Genomic DNA, 23,534 nt, shown 5'->3' on the forward strand with positions numbered 1-23,534 from the left:
CCCTTTAATATTATTTATTTTGATTTTGTCATTTATTCTTATTTCAATCTTATATATATAAAACATTAATTTGTTATCTATCGTTTCATAACTTTCAAAATGTTAGATCATGATCTAATATTTTTAAAAAAATATTTTAACTGATTACTCAAAAAACTTCTTTAGATCGTAATAAAATCAATAAGTCATAAAAAAAAGAAGATGATTATCTACTAAATAGCTGTTCTAAAAAAAGGACTAAAATAATTGATAAAATTTATCGTGATTAACAGTCGAATCCTTATTTATTTCATCACAAACCTCGATAGTCGGAACCCAGAACCATTGTTAGTGTTGCCTTTGAAATGTCTTCCCTCTTTTGTTTAATGCGTTGTGGCAGCTTCTTGTCATCATTATTGTTTTAATTAACTTTAATCAATTATATCTCTTCAAATTATTAATGATTTATTACATAGATAAGCAAATATATGTATTCAACTTAAATTGAAGAAATATAATTGGGCTCTTGGAATCCAAATATTAATTAAGGAGAATTATGGTTGGTAATTAGTGATGATATTAAGCTAGACAAGTCTTTCTAATGCACTTCCCCAACTGGTTGATATGGTAATTTTCAACAAAGAAATTGTACTACTATACTTGGGGGGGGGGGGGGGATTAAAAATAGACAATAGTATAAATTTCAATATAATATCGGAAAACTGTAGTAATTTAGTTGGTTGATTATCTGAAATTTTATTTTATTGGTAAAGGTTCGATTCTTAAGCTTATAATCTTCTTCACCAGTTTCCCTTCCCCTCCCTTGTTATTACTGTGGTGTCTGGATTATCTTTCGTACGTCTTGACTAATTTCATGAGATATACATGTTATCTTCCACCAACAATAAATATCAAGAGTTAATAACTGTGATGGTCACTCAACTATCAATTGTTTTCACAAAAAGTCACTCAACTTTCATTTTCAACTCAAAAGTCACTCAACTAATATTTCTTTGTACAGAAAGTCACTTAACTTTCATTTTCATCTCAAAAGTCACTCAATTATAACTTCTTCCCACAGAAAGTCACTCAACTTTCATTTTCAACTCAAAAGTCACTTAACCATAACTTCTTCGCACAGAAAGTCACTCAACCTATTTAATTATTTTTTTCATTAAAATTTAGTGACATGAATTTTAATTATTCACATAAATTCTAAGAATCAAATATATATCCATTTAAATCATTTAGTGATCTGCCCATTTAATTCAACCCGCTAAAAATATAATATTAAACATTTTATTTTACCATTAATTCTCTAAATCATTCCCTATTGAACATTTAACATTTCATTTACCATTAATTCCCTAAAAGAATGTGGGAGACAAGGGAGAATGATTTAGGGAATTAATAGTAAAATAAAATGTTCAATATTATATTTTTAACGGGTCGAGTTAAATAGAGTGGGTCATTAAATGGGTATATATTTGATTCTTAAAATTTTGATTAATAACTAAAATTTTATGTAAGTAAATTTTAATGAAAAACAATTAAATAGGTTGAGTGACTTTCTGTGCAAATAATTCATAGTTGAGTGACTTTTGAGTTGAAAATGAAAGTTGAGTGACTTTTTGTGCAAAGAAGTTATAATTGAGTGATTTTTGAGTTGAAAATAAAAATTAAATGACTTTCTGTGAAAACAATTGATAGCTGAGTGATCATCTAAGTTATTAACTCTAAATATCAAGTAACTCCAAATGAAATAACTTTATACTATTCAAAATAATTTAAATATACACTACGTTTTATGAGTACGCTCATTTAATTAAATAGAGGGACACTATGCATCACTAGTACCCCTATAATGCGACTTACTGTTGATCCAATTATCTGGTAATTTCTTTTTCTTGGTTAGTTACACTAGGACAAAGATAATTAAATAATTTGAAGTTTCATGAGTGAAAGGTACAAAAATCTAATTTTGAGAATTTGAATGAAAATCAAATTTTCAAATTTGATTAAATTTTATAATTAAATAAGCAATTAAGAAAATTTACTCTTATAGTCAAATAAATATTTATTGATAAACTTGTAAAATTTACTCTCACTATACATGAAAGTTAGTTTAGAATAGAGAATATTAAGTGATAGTTGACTAAGATATATATATATATATATGTATCATTTGTATTGCCAAAAGAAATCAACTCTCCAACAAGAATTAATGGCAAATCTAGAGGGAGGAGGAATCAACAACAACTTAGATGATGAAGAGAAATTGTTGAATGAGTTATCTAGTGGCATCCACCACAACCACCATCAACAAATAATTTCTTTACGTAACGTTGTGAAGTTTTTTCTCTTGTTTATCGCGATCACCCTTTCATCTCTCCTTCTTTATCACTCTTCTTCTAATAACTACTCTCTCCAATTCTTTCCTATTCACTCATATAAACATGCTCCTTCATTTGCTTTTGACTCGAACTATGTAAACACAAATGGCTCGGCAGCAGAAAATTCGCGTCATGGCTACAATAGTAGTACCGCAAATGTTTCAAAAGTAAGTTTTCCTCTCTTCACGATCTTTTCAAATTATCTGCATCTTTCTCTTTGATATTAGAACTTGAACTTGTTTTTATTAAAAGATTTTATTATTGTATGTATCTGTTAGACATGAATTGCTGACACGTGCAAAATAATGTTTATGAGTTGAATGAATTAAGAACAAACCTCGAACATGACAAAACCTCTTTTGAAATTTTTTTAAAAAAGATAATAACTAAAACTTCTTGAAAAGATTATAAAATAAATGATTATTTCTTTGTCAAACAAATGCATTTACTTAGATAAATTGATGAACGTATGTGCTAATTAAATCCCAATTAATTACAACCAAATCTGAATTAACTTTCATTATCATACTTAATTTCTTTATATTATTTACTGATTAATCCATTATCTACAGACTACACTATATATTGTTGATAACGTCCTCTATTTTTACAAAATTTATCTTCATGAATCTATATATTTGATTCTGAAAAATTGAGTGATAAAAATGAGACTTTTAAGGTCATTATATTTTTTCAAAAAAGTGTAAATGTCACATCTATTAAATCAACCAATGAGAAGAAGTGAAAAGAAAAAAAAGTTTGCTAATAAGAATTGAATATTCTTCACGCATTTCCAAAGAAGAATAATATACGTATGAAAATAAGCAGACTTTTCAACGTACCAAGTTTTAAATTATCTGTTTTTATTTTCTTTTTTATATATTTCTTAAGAAATTTTAATTTTAATTATTTTATTTTTAGTTGTATTTTGATATATAATCCTTTTGGTGAATATTTACTCTACTATGAGATTATGAGATATTTGTAGCTTCTAGGACTATTGATATTGACGGTACAAAAAAAAAGAAAATTAATTTTGTGTGGACTTTAAAATGACAAATAATGTGAGATATTTTAATTTTAAAAATTACCACACATAATTTGAGACACGAGTACTATTATTATATCCCTATATGGCTATATCAAATGAATTAATCATGCGTAGGAATTGTCAATAAATAATTATGAGGAAAAGAAATTGTAGGTCTAGTAGACTTTCAAAAATTATATTGAAAGATCTATTTTAATAACAAGAACAACAGTAATAACAATAATAATAACCATAATAATAATAATAATAATAATAAGCTTGCTTTACTACTTTATTGATAGAATAATCTTCTCAAATCAATCAATTAATTCTTAAAGAACAAGCTCAAATCAACCAATTTTTCTCTTCAATAAGTCATTAAAATTATATATATATTATAATCCTACACGCATTCCCTATTTAAGAAGAATAATCTACGTAAAAAATAACAGACTTTTTAATGTATGGACCAACTTGTCAATATTCAGATCAAGTAAAAAATAAAAAATATATAGTTGAACTTCAACATTTATATCAATACAAAATTGTGATGTAGTAAATGACGGACCTAGAATTTTCGTTTAGAAATGGACCTTTGAATTCTTTTGGGGGTTGAAACAACACTTTTAGCATGTTTTTTTTTAAATTAAAAAGAACTTGAACTAAAAAAAAAAACTGAAACTAAAAAATAAAAAAATAAAATGGCATCATGGGGAATTGAATTGCTAACGTGAAACCCAATTTCAAAGAGACTTACCACTGCACCATCAATTTTTCTTTGGTATTACGAGAGTTCAATATATATATATCGTGTAGTTTTTTTACCGAGGAAGTTCGGGTGAACCCCTGGACCTAATGTGGGTTCGCCCTTGGGTGCAGTAGTGGAACTGTTTCACCCTTAATCAGAGGTCTCAGGTTTAAACCTAAGGCACGTAGAAAATCATGTTGTGAGTGTCACCCCGAATGAGCCCTGTAATACTCGAACTAAATTTTATCAAGACTCCAATATGAATTTCGAATTCAGATGGAAAAAAAAAAGAATTTCAAACATTTATAGTGGAAGATTTATTTTTTAAAATAATATATGACTATACTTCCTATTTTCTTTGACGAAATTTCTCTCTAACTATTTTTTATTAATACTTAATAATAACTAGAATACATTTTACACCCTAATTTTTAATTTGAGAGAAATATCGTCTCTTTCTTTATTAGTGGAATAAAATTAAACTAACTATGCTATTGTTGTACATAATTATTAATTCTGGGGATAAAATTACCGCCCTAAGCTATACGGCCATGTAGTTTATGTACGAAAGTATATTAGATAGCGAATATTTTATCGTAAATCTTATGAAAAATACTTTATCATAAAATTTGTAGAAAATTTCTTCAAAGTTTAAGGTATATTGAATATATTGATTTTAAGAATATTTCACCCAATATATTAATATATCCCTCGAGATTTAATAAATTCGTTTAGTATAAAACTACGAGCACAGATGATAACAAAGATTAACAAAAAGAAAACTAAAAACAAGATAATATAGAATGAAGGATTATACTTCATCTTCTATGTCTAGTATATAAGCAATAAAAATTAATAAAAGGATTATTTTAAGTATGTTAAGTTAAATATCTTTTATGTATTTTTAAAGTATTCGAATAAAATTTTAAAAAAAGTTTATAACTAGTACTTTTTTAAAGCTAAAATCTCTAAAGTTATGATTTTTAACTTGTGAAAAAAAATAATAAAATCATCCAAATCAACTCTTTTAACCTTCTAATAGCAAAAAAATGTCCCAACTCCCAATTAATATGGAAAAATACTTTGTTGGGAAATTCCTAAATGAAGAATTAAATTGACAATGAAGAAGTTATTAAAGATTATTTATCTAAAAGAGGGCTAAATTATTAAGGCTAATTAAATGTAGTCAAATGAATTGAATGCAAGAATTGCAAATTCTCTATCAAACTCCATCCACAAATGATAAATTAAATAGATTTTTTTTATATATATAAATAGTATTTTTCTAACATATATTATATATTCATCAGTGTATATATGTATATTTTATCTATATTGATAATTTAATTGATCGAACGATACAAATCGATACCGTGCATTATTAATCCATACTTAATGAATCACCAAAATTAATTTTTACGTATTTATTATTGGGAAACTTTCATATATATGTCAAATAAATTCATATTTATATGTATATAGCAAAATTTGCATAACTGCACTTCATAGAAACATATAAATATATAATTCGCTATACATATACAATTGAAGCGAAATAAAATGAAGTGTATAAAACGAGAAAGAGAAAGTGATTTGGCCAGAAAATTGTATAAAAACGAAGTGTATAAAACGAATTGTATAATTATAAGTGTATAGAACGATTATATACAGTTGAATTTGTATAAAATGAGAAAGAGAGGAAGGCAAAAGAAACTTGGGCAAAGAATATACAATTGAATCGAATTGTATAAAACGAGAAAGAGAGAAATTATATACAATTTGAATTTGTATAAAATGAAAAAGAGAGAAAGACAAAATAAACTGAGTAGGGGAGTATTTTTATTGTATAATTATAAGTGTATAGGACGAAATATATGTATTTGCATGCGTGTATATACAATTTTCTTTCGCTTTATACAAACAGAAACACAACTTATACATTTCGCCTTTATCTGTATAGGTGAGAGAGGCGAGGGTGGAGAGCGATATTAGAGAGAGTGGAGAGCGAGATCTGGGAGAGGGGAGAGAGGAGAACAAAAACATATGTATTTATACAGTTTCCTCTACTTTATACAAATAGAAACGGATTTTATACACTTATATTTATATAAAAGTGAGAGGAAGCGAACGAGAAATGAAGCGAGAGAGGAGAGTAGAAAGCGAGAGTTTGAGAGAGAAAAGTGATTGACAAACAGTTTATCACGGAACACAATTAAATCAAAGAATGATTATAACAATTATTTTAATTTATTAGTTTTTCATTAATTTTCCCTTAATTAAACATGAGATACGTCAATCTCACAAATGTGACTGCCCCAATTATTTACTTTTTTTAATGGTCCTGGATTTTTCAAGTGGACCACAACTACAAAAATGTCTATTTTTCACTCAGAAAAGTAGAAGAAGAATTTTCCAAAATTGACTAATTGCAAATATTTAGGCCATTATATATTCAATTATTATAATGTCTTCTTCAAATACAAGTTGAAATCTTTTGTCATATTGCCAACTGCTAATTACCAAAATAAATTTTCCAAAAATTAAAGGACCAACTATATTTGACAAGACATTATTGTAGACTGAAACTAAAATGGACATCCACATTGGGTTGATGGATCAAATCTCTTTATTTTAGCCGACGTTTCGTTATAGATTTTGAAATTGACGCTCCATACAAATTGTTTAATTTGATATTATTTTCTTAGCTCGTACATTTTGAAAATTTGAGTTTTTAAGTTATGTTTGAATATTCTTTCTACTTGAAAAATATTTAAATTTTTGTAAGTGAAGTGAACTTTTTCCCAAAATATGAAAATATTTGAAGGTCAATAGATATTTCAAGATAGATTTTCAAATTTTGATTTTTTCAAACACTAAATTAAATTAAAATTTTTTGATTTGAGCTCTGTATATGAAAAAAAAATCATGATAGAGAGCTATTTCGGGTCATTTGCACTTTTGTCACTATTTGGTGTTGGTTTTTAATTTTTTTTTTCTCCCTCAAGGTAAATAACTTTATTGTAGGGTACATGTTTGTATTTTTTAATTTTGCATCTTAATATTCCACAAGTTATGTGACGCGTATAGTTAGGTCACTTTGGCCAAACATAGTAATTATAAATATACAAAATATAACAGTCATTATGTATATTATATGTATAGGTATGCATATTCTAGGTACATTATGTATATATATAGTACATGCATACTTATACTTAAATTTACACAAGCTATAAATTCGAAAAATATTTTTAAAACTATACCATTCAAAATATCCCAAATATTTATTATAACGGACCTTGTAGCTATCTAACAACAACAACATACTCAATAAATCCCACGATATGGACGACCTTACTTCTCCTCATAGGTGGAGAGAATGTTCTCGAACTTTGTAAATCATTAAAAAGTTTGTGTATATTTTTTCAGTATAAGGAGCAAAAAAGCAAGTTAGAGGAAGTGTTGGAAAAAGCAGCAATGGGAGACAAAACAGTGATAATAACAACATTAAATGCAGCATGGACAGAACCAAACTCAATATTTGATGTATTTTTGAAAAGTTTTAGGGTTGGGAACCAAACAACATCACTGTTGAAACATGTTTTAGTTGCATGTTTGGACCAAACAGCATATTCAAGATGTTTGGAGAAAAAACAAGTTCATTGCTATGCACTCACTACAAAAGATGTTGATTTCTCTGGTGAAGCACATTTTATGAGTGATGATTATTTGAAGATGATGTGGAGAAGGATTGATTTTCTAAGACATGTTCTTGAGATGGGATACAACTTCATTTTCACAGTATGTATACTCTTCCCTTCCACTTTATCATTAAACATTAGTAGTACATGGGTGAATTTCAATTAGACACGAATTACGAATTGTTTTAATTGAGCAGCTGAATAGTATTTCTATAAAGACTATATTTCGATTCAAATTTTGAAAAAACAATACTCAAAATGTGTTATCTCCTTCAATTATACGCATCTGCTTCAATAAGAACAAATTTGAAGCTTTACGACTTATTGAGGTTGATGCATATAATTAAAGGAGGTGACATATTTTAAGTGTCACGTAATAGACACTTGAGAACACACGAAAAAGCTTGAGGGCCTAATAGGATTACGTCATCATATGCTCTGGTGTTCAATTAAAATAAATCGTAATTTGAGTGTCTAAATGAAATTTACTAACGAATTTAAATCTATTTATTAAATCTTAATAGTTTTACTTCTATGTATAGTTGTATACCAACCATGAAAGAAAATCATTAGATTAAATCATATCACTAAGAAAAAACATACTAATAATTCCTATACATTAATTGGTGAACTAGCTAACAAAAAAAAATTAATTCAAATTGACTTCAAGAACATGTCATCCCTTATGCTTTTCAATTGTTTTATGTTTGGTTGGTCAAAATATTTTCTCTAGAAAAACAAGTTTCTTAATGAATGAAAGAAAATGACTTTACTAGCAAAAACAGGAAATACAAGTTTCACATTGATTTTATTTCTACTTAGGGAACTATGTGTGTGTATTACTTTATATAATATAAAAGTTTTTTTGTGTGTGTGTTTGGATTTAGGATGCTGATATATTATGGTTTCGACAACCATTTGCACATTTTTACCCGGATGCTGATTTCCAAATTGCTTGTGACCATTACTGGTTTGATTCAACAAACTTAGACAATTCACCAAATGGAGGTTTCAATTATGTCAAATCAAATGAACGTACCATTCAATTTTACAAATTTTGGTACAAAGCAAGAGAGGCTTATCCAGGAAAACATGATCAAGATGTGCTCAACATGATCAAACACAACCCATTCATCAAAGATATTGGATTGAAAATTAGGTTCTTGGATACAGCTTTTTTTGGAGGATTTTGTGAGCCAAGCAAAGATCTTAATCTTGTTTGCACAATGCATGCAAATTGTTGTATTGGAATTGGTAATAAAATGCATGACTTAACTATGGCACTTGATGATTGGGAAAAGTATGTCACTTTGAATGGGGATGAAAAGATGTTAAGGCCACAAACTTGGACTGTACCAAGAATATGTGGTTAAATATAATTCAGTATTTAAAAATATTACTATTATCTTCCTTTCTCTGTTTGTTCTATTAATTTGTGGTTCATGCAAGTGTAAAAAAAAAATCCTTTGGTTTTTTTCCTTCTCTTTTTTGTTCCCTTTTGTAGTATGTAACTTGTCTTATGTTCAAAGATTGCAAATTCCAACTATTTTTTTTTCAAGGTATCTTCTGGATTTTGAGTGTTGTGTTGGTTTACATACAATGTTTCTATTGATTGATACTTCAATTTTATCGTATCATTAAATTTATCACAAGGCAATAACAAGAGGCCTATTTTGTGTAATGATCAATTTAATGTGTAATCGTGTCATCGCCTTATTTTATCCTTTACAACCTCATATATCTTCATCACTGTCATATTGTTGACAGTTTTAATACAGTTGAAACAGCAAAAATGTTGGAAAAAAGAGCTACTACTTCAAAATGTGATTTATCAAAAGATTAGAAAGAAAAAAAAAAGGCCATAATGAAACCAATATTCATTTTCGAATAATGAAAAGCTGAATGTATTTACATCATCCAAGATTTACAAATGTCAGCTTTCCTAAGAGGGGCATCATCTGTGCCATCCCACAACTGTGCTCCGCTATAAACTATTTCTATGTCAATGGAGTCCAAAAATGTAATTCACTGTCTAGAATTATCACGAAAAATTAAAACGAAAACAATATAAATAGGAAAAAGAGAACTACCTCTAATCGTCAAAATTGTGGGCAGACTCAAAGAATGTACACTTTGTACATGGAACGCACAGCTGCATCATCTCATCACTCTACCTTGTTCAGCATACTCTCCAATGCAATGGCGCGAAGAAGCTTACATAATTATCCATTAAGCTTAGCTAAGAACTGACCCAGGTTATACTCCTCTGTGTATTGTGACTGATCCCAAAGCTCCTCCAATCCTCCGAGAATGGCTTTCAATCCCTTTCCACTACGTGGCAAGATTGAGTCCACGTCAGATTTTTCATCAGTTCTTTTGGATCTACTGGCTCCCTGAGAATATTCGGCATTTGTCAGTTAAATAGCATGCATACATATCAAATTCTAAAGGAATAGAGAGATTATAGATTCAAAGCTGAGTGTTAAATCACCTTTTTGCTTTCAGCCGAAGTAAATAGATCAAGTAACTGGTCTGTATTCATCGTTTTCAAACTTGCATTCTCTGAATTGATCACTGCATTGGCAACAGACACTTTGAACCTTTGGAGACTCATTACTTTTTCTTCCAAGGTTCCTCGCATAATGAGACGATGCACATTCACAACTTTTCGCTGGCCCAACCTGTGAGCTCGATCCATAGCCTACAAAACGATATAAATAAGTTATCCTGCTTTTCCATATCATCTTGAGCAATCAGACATGAGAAGGTTCAACAAGAATGAATGCCTGACTAGATCAACACAGCACAACATCAACAACTTGCAATATATTAACTCCACATCTAACAACCCAACATAGATATGTATTATCTGCAAGAAGTAAATCAATACCCAAGATAACCATAAATTTGGCAAATACATCCGTTTTGTCTTAAAATTTAGGATTGATAAGTACCAAATCCTCAAAAATAACACCAAAAACTAATCAGCGTCATTAAGACTAATTTACAGTAACAATGAACAGGGTAATTGTTTTTGCATTCGTTGGAAACTGAACCTGAGACCTCATGGGTCTCCACACCCCTTGGGTTCTTTCTAGATTATCACTTATTCTATTAATAATCTTGTTTCCATAAGTCATTCTTCAGGCATGGGATAAGTAGGGACATGGGTGGATAGCAAATAACAAATAACCTCCATACTTTATTATCGCAGACTTGGTCTTGCCATCTAGGAAGCAGAACACCTAAAATAAATAAGAACTTGAACAAGCTCTCTCCCTCCTTAAAATAATCCAGGGATATTGATACCAAATAACAGTAAAACAAAGTCAAGCAAGAGGTAAGAAACACATAACCTCGACATAAGATTCAAAGTTAGTTGTAGTGAGATAGAGAGACTTTCTCATACCTACCATGCAAAATTTCCCCCCATTCTCCAAACCACAAAAGGAAACCAAAACCCAGTGGCAGTAAGTACTTTTTGTATTTACTGGGCTAAAAATGAGCCAAAGAATTATGTGGCTCATGGTTCTGGACAATATTCAGGGGCAAAAACTGCAAAGAAAAGGTTAAATCTCTATACCTGGTGATCTCGCATTGGATTCCAGTCATGCTCCATGAACACAAGGGTATCAGCTGATGTCAGGTTCAAACCAAGCCCACCAACTGCAAGCAATTTTCGTACGTGAGCGCAAGTCTTCAACTGTATTGAAACCATGCCAAAATGTAGAATCATACCATGTGTAGTAAGCAATAAAACATCTATAGTAGGATCCGAATTGAAGGCTTTAACAATGTCAAAGCGCTTTTCTGGTTCAACTGATCCATCCAGCCTCAAGTAAGTAACACTGCTCAAAAAAGGAAGAAAATCTCTTTAGTTACTGAGTTTCAAAGCACAAGGAACGGACTCAAATACTTCAAGGCAGTGTTCGATCAAAGTAGGTTCATCACTGATCCTCTACCTGTTTTTTCCAGTTTCAAGACCTTCACATGTGCAATAGTAAAACTATTAATTGTGAAAGTCAATATATGGCATACAAAGTCCAATTTATATCCAGAGACAATCTTGGATACCAAAAATGACTGGACGCTAACAAAAGAATTTCCAGGAGCAACAGATCATAGAAATTGCTTGCATGAAGGTCAGAACTTTCCAGGTTTAATAAAGTAACATGGTAGAAACTGTATGATATTTGACTGAAGGAGTCGCTCATTTTGATGAACAGTCATGACTTGGAACCAGCTAGAGTCAAAAACATAATAAAACTTCATTTAAACAAGAAAGGCTAAAATCATAAGCGGACCTCTAAACTTGTCTGCATCTTTTAATTAGGCACCTCAACAGACGTTTTTTCCTCTTAGACACTCTAACCAGTTAAACACATATATACATATTAAACAGAAAATGACTACTGGTACAAATAACACAGTACGTTCAACTCACTATCGAGAAGTGTGGCAAAGGGAAATAAAAATGATGACACGTTGCATAAAGGCCTAAAAAAGTTGTCAGAATTAATTTTGAGAAAAACAATTTAACAAATTGAAAAAATATTTCAACAAAAAAAAATGAAACCCTATCCACCCAACTTTACCCTTCCTCCCCATCATAATCGCCCCTCCCTTCTTCCCTATCAGTGTCGCCCCTCCCATTGACATCCCCCAAGCCACCTGAATTTTTCCCCAGGTCTTCCCCTCCCCTTCTTATTCCTCCCCAAGAATCTCGTTCTTCTTCATCCACCATCTAAACCAGTAACCAGGCCACCATTGAAATGTTAGCATACATCCTCTGGAGTTCTTGTTGATAAAAATTCATCGATGGAGGCTGCGAATGCAAACTTAATGAAAAATAGAAGTGATCCGATGAATTTTCATGGAGAAGAAGTTACAAATGGAGGTGAACGGTCACTAAAAAATGGTGGTCTATGGTAGACTGGAAAGAAGAAGAAAGAAGGGAACTATTTTTAAGAAAATATAAATGAGAAAGAAGAAGTAAATTGAAAAATAACACTATAACATTGACATCAGCGTGAGGTGCTTAATAGGTACACATTTGTTAAGATTGGAGTGTCTAACAGGAAAAGAAGTCTGATAATGTGTAAAAATGGAAGATCTGGACAAGTTTAAGGGGGCACTATGACTTTAGTCAACAAGTTTATAGGTGGTTATGTTTCTCTCCCAGGCACATCTATTGAACAACTTATATGACTTTAGTCTTATGATTGACTGAAATTTTATTCCCAGTATAAGCAATCCAAGAATTCATACCACATCATTATTTAATCATCCTATTATATCAAGGCAAAAGAACATGGCAAAGAAAATGACAGAAGATGAAGATTTCGCTGGACAAGAATTTTGAGATTGCTGATATTTTAATTATTATGTTCTTTTGGAGGATGGAGAACTTGTCCAAACGGGAAAATGGGCTTAACTTACATTAGAAATAGAAATGGATACATAACTTATCAAAGAGACGTTCTGTTTTCAGTTAATTGAAATATTGTAAGGATGAAGTTCAAGTTATGGTGAAACATAAGGGAAAATTTTGGTCAGAACCTCTTTATTATGTCTTACTTCCTCCAAAAAAAAATGTTCAGACAATATCTAAGTTGCTCAGACTTGGGTGCAGGTGTCCGATATAGATGTGGATCTAGACGTTTTATCCTTCATGATCTAAATTTGAAGACTAATGAATACAGATTCGGCTAAAATAATACAAATATCTAAACGTAGAGTAATACTACTTTATGAGATATCATGTGGAAAGCTTGAAGAGAAAATAATGGTACGAGGAAAATCCTGAAAGGAGATGAAGGAAAAGGAGTGACACCCAAACTATATACAATGTATCCCATTTTTCATTCAATTTCACCTTAGCTTTTCTTTTATTACAGAAACCATTGCACCTAGCCGGACTGAGTTGTTCCGTCGATTTAGGTGAAAGTACCTAAAATCAGTTGATCAGATCGGGTACGAATCCCACATCCACACCCATGTCGTGTCAACACGGGTGTGGCACTGAATGTGAAGAGTCCAAGCAACTTAGGTCAATATATAACGTATAAGTTTATGTAAAAGAAAATTGCCACTATAAATTGCTTCAACATACTAGTAATAGCCCCTAATATCCAAAAACCTAATCATGACAACCAAGAATCTGTCCACATATAACCCAAGAAATATATTAAAAAGATGCTTCACAGCTTATGAAAGTAAGTGTGACAGATACATGGATATGTAGGAAGTTTCACAGTTTAATTCAAAAGGAAGTTACAAGAACTAAAAAGAAGAGGATAGAACGATTCTTACTTCTTCATATGATTTTGAAACAGGTCTCTCTCAATGATGTCCAACAAGGCCTGCATGGTTTGGGTTAAATTCCACGCCTATACAGAAACAGAATATATCACAAAGTAACTTGAGAAGCTCAAGGCATTACCTTATGTTGTGCAAATATCAGGACTCTGTGCTGTCCCACACAAATAGTGCCTTCAGAACCTGAATCAACACCAATTCCACACTCTGAAAGGATCTCCTGCAAGGCAACTAGTTTGGGAGAGTGTTGGAGTTGATGGAGTTCTGAAACAATGTCAGAACCAGGAGAGAAGAGCTCTGACACAACAGATGAGAGAGATTCTGAAACTCTCTCCCCAAACACAAGCAGAGGATGACTACAAAGTTTAAGCAAGTACTGAAGTGCCTGAAACAAGAGAGATATTAGACCAGAACCATAAAAGATATAATCAAGATTCAAGACTATTCTCAACTTACCTGGAATACATGAGAAGATGCTTTTGGTAAATCTTTTTTTTGGCTCTCATCTGATTCATTGTGCTTCACCATGCTGGAAATTTCTTGTCTTACATGTGAACCAGAAAATTGTTCATAGAGTTTTAGCTGAACAGGACTCAGGTCACAGTATCTATCCTGAATAATTTTCTCTGGCAGATCAGATAAGACTTCATCTTTAGTCCGGCGAAGGAGAAAAGGCATCACCTGTCAAGGGAACTCTTTCAGTTAGAGTCTAAATGAGAAGTAACCCGAACTGAGAAGGATATATGCAAGGAAAAATGAACCCACCTGCTTGTGCAATGCTTCCATAGCAAGCACACCTGCTTCAGCATCCTTGGCTGCACATTTGGGATCCCGGGCAGCTAGTAGTGGTTTACCGTAGGAGGCATGGAACTGTTAAGTTAACAAATAAAGCGAACTGTTATCAACAACTTTTGATCAAAAAGAAATTTGTAACAACACAATAAAGATTCACTACAGCATCCACATCAGATTCTGAAAGATACTCATAACGCCCATATCAACATGATAGGAAAACCCCACTTACGGTACCAAGCGAAGATCACAATGCTTCATATGACAACCATGAAACAGTTCCAAGGGAACACCCTACTTGCAATCTGTTTTCTTTTATGGTTTTGTCATGGACAAATTAAATCCGATGTATCCTAGTTAGAAATATAGCATACTATGAGACAACTGTTGCCTGCTTCCTTCCATACATACCATTTGCACTCCTACGATAGTAAGTTGCTAACTACTAATGAACTCTTCAAACAGACACAAACAGACATAAATCAAGCTTCCAAAAGTGTCTAAGGAGCTTGACGATACAAATGCAGTTAGCATGAACGGAACTCTCTCCCTGCACAATGCAGACCCTATGAATAAAAAGTCCTAAATTTGAGGCCAATTAATCTGAATTCATTTTTTTTTGTTGTGAATGTAAAGAGATAACGTGAAGGGAAGAAGAGTGTGGGTTGGTTCATGACTATAGAAAGTAGTACGAAAGCTTCCTTGTGTATATCTCCCATCCAGATCCAACTTTTTGGAGGCACAAGTTGAACAAAAGCACTAAATTATAGGACACATTGAACAACATATGAATCACAGAAGAAGTGCAGTTTAACTGACTGAACTAGTAAGAAAGCTTAAATGATGTAACTCACTTGTCTTTCAGTTCCAAGAAACCCTGGCATAAGAAAGTCGAAGAGTGACCACAGATCCAACACATTATTCTGCATTTTAAGTCAACTTATAGTTAGCACCCATTTAACTGTTGTAAAATATTCAGTTGTGGTTGAACTAATAACACAAACACACCTGTATTGGTGTTCCACTCAGAATGAGGCGGTGTTGTGCCTTCAATTGTTTAACAGCTACCGTTATTTTAGACTTAGAATTCTTTATAATATGTCCCTCATCTAGAATGCAATAGTTCCAAAATAGTTGTCTAAGATGATCAACATCTTTGCGGATAACATCATATGATGTCACAATAACATTATGCTGATTAAACTGAGACCGTAGAGAACTGCGTTCTTGAGCAGAACCAACATACTGGAGGGTGGTAAGCAAAGAACCATCAATAAACTTCTCTATTTCATAAACCCAGTGGCCAACAAGGGTTGAAGGGCATATTATCAAGGATGGAGGTAGATCCTGGGAACTATTTAGAGCAATGTGCTCTGCTAAATCAGATGCCACAATTGCTGATGCTTGAAGGGTCTTACCAAGGCCCATGTCATCACATAATATTCCGTGAAGATTAAAGCGCTTCAAAAATGCCAACCAATTTATACCTTCTTGTTGGTACCTGAAAGCATAAGAGAGAATCTTTTTTTGAGAAAAGAACTAATTAACATAAGAGAGAATCTTGGACCAAAAAACTATTAAAAGGTTATGTAGGACAAATTGAAGTTCCATCCCCTTTCTTTTTCCCCTCTTTTTGGGTCTTCCGCGAGTGGGTTAGCTTAAAGTATTCTCGTGTTTAAAATAAGGCACCAAGGTTATATGGCCGCCCCGCAAGGAAACTAATGCGTAAAAAAAAAGAGAAATCCAGCTGAAATAAAAGCTCCCCTTCACTTGAATTTGAGAGCAGAGGAAGTCGCCATTATTATTACCACATTCACCAACAGGGACCTATGTGATCAACTATGTGTGGCTGTTAGAAACAGATGAACTATGGACAACATGAGGAAAAAAACTATTGTAGTACACAGATATATAAGAGTAAAGCGTGGACTATGTTTCGGATTAAAAATGTTACACTTGATCACTTAAAAGTGGATGCTTATTTTGATGAACGTGGTGTCCGGGCCAGCTTTCGCCCACCTCGACAAATTACACAGGATACCTACATCCTCCCACCAGCAACAGGTACAGAGGGTAATCAAGTAGAATGAATGATCTTGTCTAGCAGTCCTCAATGGCTTACTTAACACAAAAGCAGGCACAGAGAGACCATTTAAAGCTCAGTAGGTGTTTGTGTTGCAAATAGTGCTGTTCATGCATACTGTTCATATGACTGCAGCATTTCAATTACCGAAAGAATACCTCATTAATAGGTATCCTAAGATAGACCTTGTCACCGCCCCCCCCCCCCCCTTCATATTGCACGTTGTCAATGTTCAAATGCATGATACTCTTTTCAGCTATTTCTTTTGGCACATTCCAGTGCTAATCATCCCACAATAAGAAAATGAACCTTAAAGCATGATGATAAATGTGATTTTGGTCCCACTAACCCTTTTTATATGGTTGGAGAGAAACCAAAACAACGGAAAAACAAGGTAGGAGAAAGAGAAATATATAAGTCTCTGCAGCAAGAGACCGAAATATTAGTTCTTTAAGGAAAAAAAACAATAAAGCTCAGCACAGGGCAGGCATCACAATATCACATTGCAGATACTTGAGAGACAATTAGTGGCTGTGGAGTTACCTTCTCAATGTCACCTTTAGTTCAGTTGAGAGCTTGTAATCGTCTATGTGAGAGTTGTCAATTAGCTGCTCCAAAAATTTAACATCTTCTTGACTTCTTGATAGGTGTTCACTAAGACCAACAGGAGGAGAAACACCACGTGCTAATGGAAGTAGAGGCACAAGGGTGGCAAAACTATGTGTCACACTCTGTCTGACAGAATGATCTGAGTCACTCATACACCTCAGAAGGGGAACTACTAATAGGGGAGCATATGGAACCAACTCGATACCAAGTCCCTGGACAAGCAAACTGACAAGCATGCCAGCTCCTTGTTTAGAATGTACAGATGTAATGTCACCTAACATAGGAACCACATTCTCAATAACTGAGCCCATCACATCCAATGTCATTGACTTGGCCATGGTTGTAATACATCTAGATGCAGCTAATCTCACGGCAATATGTGAATAACGAACACATCTGAAAATGCATGGTAGGAGAGTGAGGAGTTTCGGTCTTAATGTCTCATCCAGCATCGGTGCAATGGAACGGACCACCTGGCACTCGAAGGAAAAAGAGTAAGAAGACAACGACAGTGCATAAGTCAAGGAAAATATCATGAGAGTGTCCAACTGAAATAGAGAACGAAACTGATCAGGCTTCACAAATAATTTTGGATCAGTAACAAAGTGGTGGCAAATGCCAACTGTTAAATACTCCCTCTGGCCCCTATACGTGGCACACTTACTTTTTTGGTTTGTCGCGAGAAGAACGTCAACTTTTTCGATATTTTTGGCTAGTTTAGACCTTAAGTTTCAAATGACTTTCTTTCTTTCTCAAACTTTGTTCCTGACCAAACAGTGCCACATAGATTGAATCGGAGAGAATACATTTCTGATGAATTTGTTTCTTGCAAAAACTTGCAGTTATGCTTCCTAGAGGCAACAAATATATAATGTCTTAAAGGAACTATTTATTTGCCTTTCAGTTTGCTTTCCTTCCAGCAAAATACCCCTAACCGATGTCAGTTAAGCAACAACACTTGTGAATTTTCTTTTGTAAGCACAAACTGCTCAACCATAGTGGCAGACTAGTCACATCTCTTCTACTGTACAAACAACTTACACACTCCATCGCGAAAAAGATGACATGATTCCATCTTCACAAAAGAAAAAGTTTTTTTTTTCTCTAGATTCAAACATCTCTCAATTTAAGTTTTAAAAACGCATAATTCCAGAAGGTACGTGAAAAGTACTGGAAACATCTATAGAAACTATGATCAGAGAGGATTTCTGGTAGTTCTTCAAATAGTAAGCAATACAAAAACAAAATGAGGAAGCATTGGACCTTCAAAGATCGGCAAATTTATAGGACCTTTAGTTATAAGAAAGAGAACTACATTTCATTCTTCGTTTCCAATATTTGAACTTAACTGTTGGTTCCCATCCACTCTATTACACAGTCATGGTTTTTAAGGCTTGTTAATATAGACATCCTTCAGGAGTAGATAAAGTAGAAATGAATAATACAGTTACGAACCAACCCAGAGAGACTAAAAAACTCCTTCAAATTCCAACCAAACGAGATCATCTTACTTCGGTTATTGAAACCCAATATTTGTGCACTTCTCTTCCTTACAAAGGAAAACCAAATATATGTAACAAATTCCTAACCACCCACCCCAAAGAAATAATTGTGAGTCATCCCATAATAATCTACTAAGAGAAGGAATTACAGTTTCAACATTTTTTATGATAACCTAAGCAATCAATATCTGCTTTATATAGGTATTAACATAAATAAAGAGTAGTTAATCCTTTTTTCATAAAGAGAAGAGAAGTCATCATGGCATCATTACCTAACAGGACACAGAGGACTGAGATCAGAATAAAGGGTAGCTTCATAAAGAGAATCATTTTTCTAGTTGAATCGCATTCTCTGGTCCAATCTTGTTAACCAACATAACATTACTAGTGTCCCTACTTGCTCTTGTAAATGATCTTCAATGATTAGCGAATAAAATAAGGAAATAGAGCATGGGAGATGGCTTCATTGGCCCTTGGGCATCGTTGCAGAAAATGTATTATTTCTTGTGCATAGTCCCTACGACATCAGATCAGACATCCATCCACCCAAATGCATGACAAAAGAATTCATGGAAAGACAAAAAGTGCAAGAAAGGAAGAATTACGACCAGTGGGACTGACCTGGATATTGTTAATCAAGTTCTGAGGATCCTTGACCAACTCAATAGCTTGAGAAAGAAGTCTTTCATCTTCTGCAGTCATGCCTTCAAGACTACAAGGCTTAAGAACTTCCACTACGCAGTCCCACAGCTTGGGAAGCTTCTCAAACAAAGATCCACCCAATTTTTCACATAAGAACTTCAAGGCAAGTTCAGATCCACGTCTACTGATGAATCCCTCAACCTTTGAACGGTCTTCACCAGGGGAGAGCATATGAACTTTTGATTTATGTCTATGACTGCTACTTCCCGAGGATAGAAGATCCTGCTCTTCAATTATTTCTATAGAATTCAAAATTCCAGCTTGAGGTGTCTCGCAAGGATCCATGCATGTCAAACAACATAGGTTCTTAATTAACTTATCATTTGGTCCAGGCTTCCGTCCCATACAACGATAGATAAGCTCTGCAAGAGCCTCAGCCGCCTTACTTTGTAATATCTCCTCCTTCAAAAATGAACAATTATGAACATGCAAATAGCAAGTGCTCTTTGTTCAGGAAATTTCAAACATTTAACACTTACCTGTTCTCTCTTAATAGAAGCCATCAAAGGTAATATAATTGGATTCAATTTCACGGGAAGTTCATTCATCCAGACAACAGCAGCAGCCAGTAAAGAAGAGACAGTAACATGCAAATTATTCTGTGAGTTGTCAAAGGAAATGACTGGAAGTTAGAAAATGATGTGATAAATCAGCAAAAGACTAAAGCTAATACACTTATCCAGTTAATCAGACAGCACTTACAAAGAATCACCCCCAAAAATTACCTGGACGCATTTCAAATACCCAGAAGTGGTCAAAAGCCTCTGTTTGAATGTTTCTAGTTCGTCCAGACTGTTCCGCTCAACAGGTTCCTCTCCTGTAGTATTAATACTTGAAAACTGAAGTTTAGATGCAAAAGTAATTGCATCATCTGCGCTGAGATTATCCAAGTCAACTGGGGTAGATGATAACAAATCTTTAAGCATTTCAGATAAATCCGTCGCATGGTACAGTTGACGAGCTTCATTACGCATTTTATCATATGTTCTTGAGAGTTCAATGTAAGGAAGAAGAGAATCTTTCGTAGGAAACGCTGGATTAGTGCAGGCTAGCAAATCCAACAACCAGCTCCTAAATTTACTTGAGATGCCAGCGATGACCCCATCCATATCAGAAATGTTCCTGGTCTTCAGTTCTTTAAACCAAGAAATAAGCACCATTGAAGCTACCTGATTCACCATAAAAACCCAGTTTAAATTTGGCATATAGGGAGAATATAAAGGAAAGATATGGAGAACAACTAAACACTAATTTAAGATTATGTACCTGTCGTTGAACTCCAGATAGAGAGGTAAGCGCCTTCCACAAGGGGTCAACAAAAAATTGCAAATAACCTTCACGCAACCTAGAAGCTAAAATGCCCAAGACTGTGGCAGTAACAACGCGTGTATATGTGACCGACATGTCGACATCAGCACCCACCATAATCTTTCCGCTGCTAGTGGAAGCCTCTCCACTTTTCTCCAGCACAGTAGTGCCTTCACCTGAATCTGAGCATATGCTTTTGAGGGAATCGTTTTCTGGTTTCACAGCTCGCATCTTTGCAGCTGCTTTGAAGTGGCTTTTTCGAGGAAGCGCTACAGGCCAAAACATTTTTGCAGTATCCAATGATGAACCATATGGAGTAGTTGCTAACTCCAACCAGGACGGAAAATATGCCTTCGAAGCATCTTCTAAGTCTTCCACTGGGCACTAACAGTAATCAAAATTGATATCTCAAATTATCTTTTATCAAGTAATAATTTTGATATTAATAGGGCATAAAAACGAAATAGATAACTCAAATATAAGAAGATCAAATGACTATGAACAATTTTCTCATTTAAATATAAAAGGGAAACTTAAATAAATATACTATAATAAAAAAATATTTACCATTTATAGCAATAATATTTTTTTCACTTGTTCATTTTTAATTCATTTATAATACAAGTTTAATACATATTACAAAGAACAATTTATTATTCAAATATAATACAAATTTTAATGATGAATAATACATTTATCACACATTTTAATATACTTATAATACAATGTGACAATTTTTTACCAAATAAACATGATATATTTCAAAAGGCAATTATAATTCATATATATTGCATACATAATTCACTTTTAATACATACTACAGATTTAACAAAGCATTGCTATAAATGGTAATAAACAAAAAGTATCGCTAAAATCAATAATTATTTTTTAAAATGTATTAATTTATGTAATTTTTCCAATATAAAATGACTTGCTCAAGGTTAATGATTCAGAAGCAGCAATCCTGTTTTCTGATGCATATTTAGCCTCCAATAAATAACAACATTGTAGCCCTAATTTATCTTATAGCCAATTATTTGAAGCTAGCATAATTGTTTCCTGGATAAGTTGATGCTACCATAATTACATCATTATCCTATGCCAAACTGTTCTTCTCCTGCTTCCAAACACATTTTATTAGGAAGAAAAACATAAAGACACCTACCGAGATACTCCTTATGGGGATGAAGTGGCCAGCTCACTCACACTTTCTCCTTTATTTCTTTAAAAAAGCATCTTCAAAATTTCCAACGATTTAGAAGATTTATAGCTCTGTCTATGATTTTATAACCCATTGCAAAATAATGCAGTGCCAAACCATTCAAAATGTTGGATTACTCTAAAAGACACTTGCTTGACTCAGAAGAATCTCATGAGGAGGAAATTCCAAATAGTCAACAGATGCTACATGTGCTTATGCAACTCAGAATCTATTAATCACTTGCTCCTTCATTGCACAGTTGCAACAGGCCTATGGAATATGTTCTTCTCACGTTTGAACTCACTTGAGTCATGCCAAGATCATTGAGAGAGGCTTTTGTGGGTTGGAGTTCTTGGAAAGTTGGAAAGTCCATCAAGCAGATCTGGTCTTTGGTTCCAGCCTGCATTTTGTGGTGCTTATGGACAGACGAACAAAAGATGTTTTAATGGCACCCCAACTCCCATCTCTACCCTTAAAGCAAGATGTTGACTGCTAATTTTGGTTGGGTTAATCTCTCTCCTGTACTTGGTGCGATTCTTTCCTGGAAATTATTGCCTTTATGGAAGCTGATATTTTCTTTCTTTTGTACTCCGTTCATCTACATGATGCTATGTTAATGACATTCTTTTACTTCATAAAAAAAAAAGATTTATTAAGCTGCTTGGATGAGAAATCCACTGTCAGAGCCATCCTCATACTAAAAAACCCTACAAGTAAGAGAACCCAAGAAAAATTTATCTACGACATGGACCAAAAAGTCAGAAGATGTCCAAAACCAAGTACGCGCATTACTCTTTTGCTTATGTTTCAGTAATACTGGAGAAAAAGCAAACACATTGCCACTGAGGACCTAAATCACTTGAAGAGACTTCCATCTTCCCCCATGTCTCCCTCGAACAGAGAGAAACAAAGGCAAAAGACACCTTCCAGGACATCTGCATATCCCCTTTTCAAGCTTACTCCCAAAGGCCCAAAAAACCCCAACCCCTCCTCAAAGAAAATAAAGAAAATCCAGACAGTAAGTCCCTAATGATCACTTGTCTTGGAAGAGGCTTACTTGAATGACAAAGGAAGATGATTAAAACACCTTCTAAACAATTAACTATAGGGAAAATTCAAATTACTGTTTTTCCTCTTTAGTACATCAAAAGCTCAAATGATTGAGCAC

The 23,534-nt window shown here is 33.3% G+C and overlaps 2 protein-coding genes across 6 annotated transcripts in view; one reads left to right on the forward strand and one right to left on the reverse strand.

The window, feature by feature from the left end:
- Positions 1–1,871: 1,871 nt before the first annotated feature.
- On the forward strand, positions 1,872–9,413 carry LOC101244696 (nucleotide-diphospho-sugar transferase family protein). 2 transcript variants are annotated; one of them, XM_004246018.5, is made up of 3 exons: positions 1,872–2,539; positions 7,580–7,951; positions 8,739–9,413. In XM_004246018.5, exons 1-3 carry the CDS (start codon positions 2,156–2,158, stop codon positions 9,222–9,224), a joined length of 1,242 nt encoding a protein of 413 aa, XP_004246066.4. In that variant the 5' UTR covers positions 1,872–2,155; the 3' UTR covers positions 9,225–9,413. The 2 variants fall into 2 exon arrangements, with proteins under 2 accessions (XP_004246066.4, XP_069143873.1); XM_069287772.1 differs by having other exon boundaries at positions 2,179–2,539; positions 6,111–7,951.
- A 303-nt stretch (positions 9,414–9,716) lies between these two features.
- LOC101244404 (TATA-binding protein-associated factor BTAF1) overlaps positions 9,717–23,534 on the reverse strand; it is a 31,057-nt gene continuing 17,239 nt past the window's right edge. For all 4 annotated transcript variants that reach the window (XM_004246017.5, XM_010327352.4, XM_069287771.1 and 1 more), the window contains 15 exons: positions 21,124–21,549; positions 20,583–21,026; positions 20,337–20,456; positions 19,777–20,259; positions 17,588–18,126; positions 15,970–16,462; positions 15,816–15,884; positions 14,935–15,039; positions 14,626–14,850; positions 14,294–14,554; positions 14,164–14,213; positions 11,590–11,699; positions 11,435–11,517; positions 10,343–10,552; positions 9,717–10,244 (listed from right to left, as the gene is read on the reverse strand). In XM_004246017.5, the coding sequence (XP_004246065.1) occupies positions 10,074–10,244; positions 10,343–10,552; positions 11,435–11,517; positions 11,590–11,699; positions 14,164–14,213; positions 14,294–14,554; positions 14,626–14,850; positions 14,935–15,039; positions 15,816–15,884; positions 15,970–16,462; positions 17,588–18,126; positions 19,777–20,259; positions 20,337–20,456; positions 20,583–21,026; positions 21,124–21,549 (3,789 nt within the window). In that variant the 3' untranslated portion in view covers positions 9,717–10,073. The remainder of the gene's footprint in view (positions 10,245–10,342; positions 10,553–11,434; positions 11,518–11,589; positions 11,700–14,163; positions 14,214–14,293; positions 14,555–14,625; positions 14,851–14,934; positions 15,040–15,815; positions 15,885–15,969; positions 16,463–17,587; positions 18,127–19,776; positions 20,260–20,336; positions 20,457–20,582; positions 21,027–21,123; positions 21,550–23,534) is intronic.

This window comes from Solanum lycopersicum, chromosome 8 (genome assembly GCF_036512215.1).
Source record: "Solanum lycopersicum chromosome 8, SLM_r2.1".
Taxonomy (NCBI): domain Eukaryota; kingdom Viridiplantae; phylum Streptophyta; class Magnoliopsida; order Solanales; family Solanaceae; genus Solanum; species Solanum lycopersicum.

Coding starts and splice junctions, on each gene's coding strand:
- LOC101244696 (XM_004246018.5), top strand. CDS start 2,156: ATGTATCATTTGTATTGCCAAAAGAAATCAACTCTCCAACAAGAATTA. Junction 2,540..7,579: donor GTACCGCAAATGTTTCAAAA/GTAAGTTTTCCT, acceptor ATATTTTTTCAG/TATAAGGAGCAAAAAAGCAA. Junction 7,952..8,738: donor GATACAACTTCATTTTCACA/GTATGTATACTC, acceptor GTTTGGATTTAG/GATGCTGATATATTATGGTT.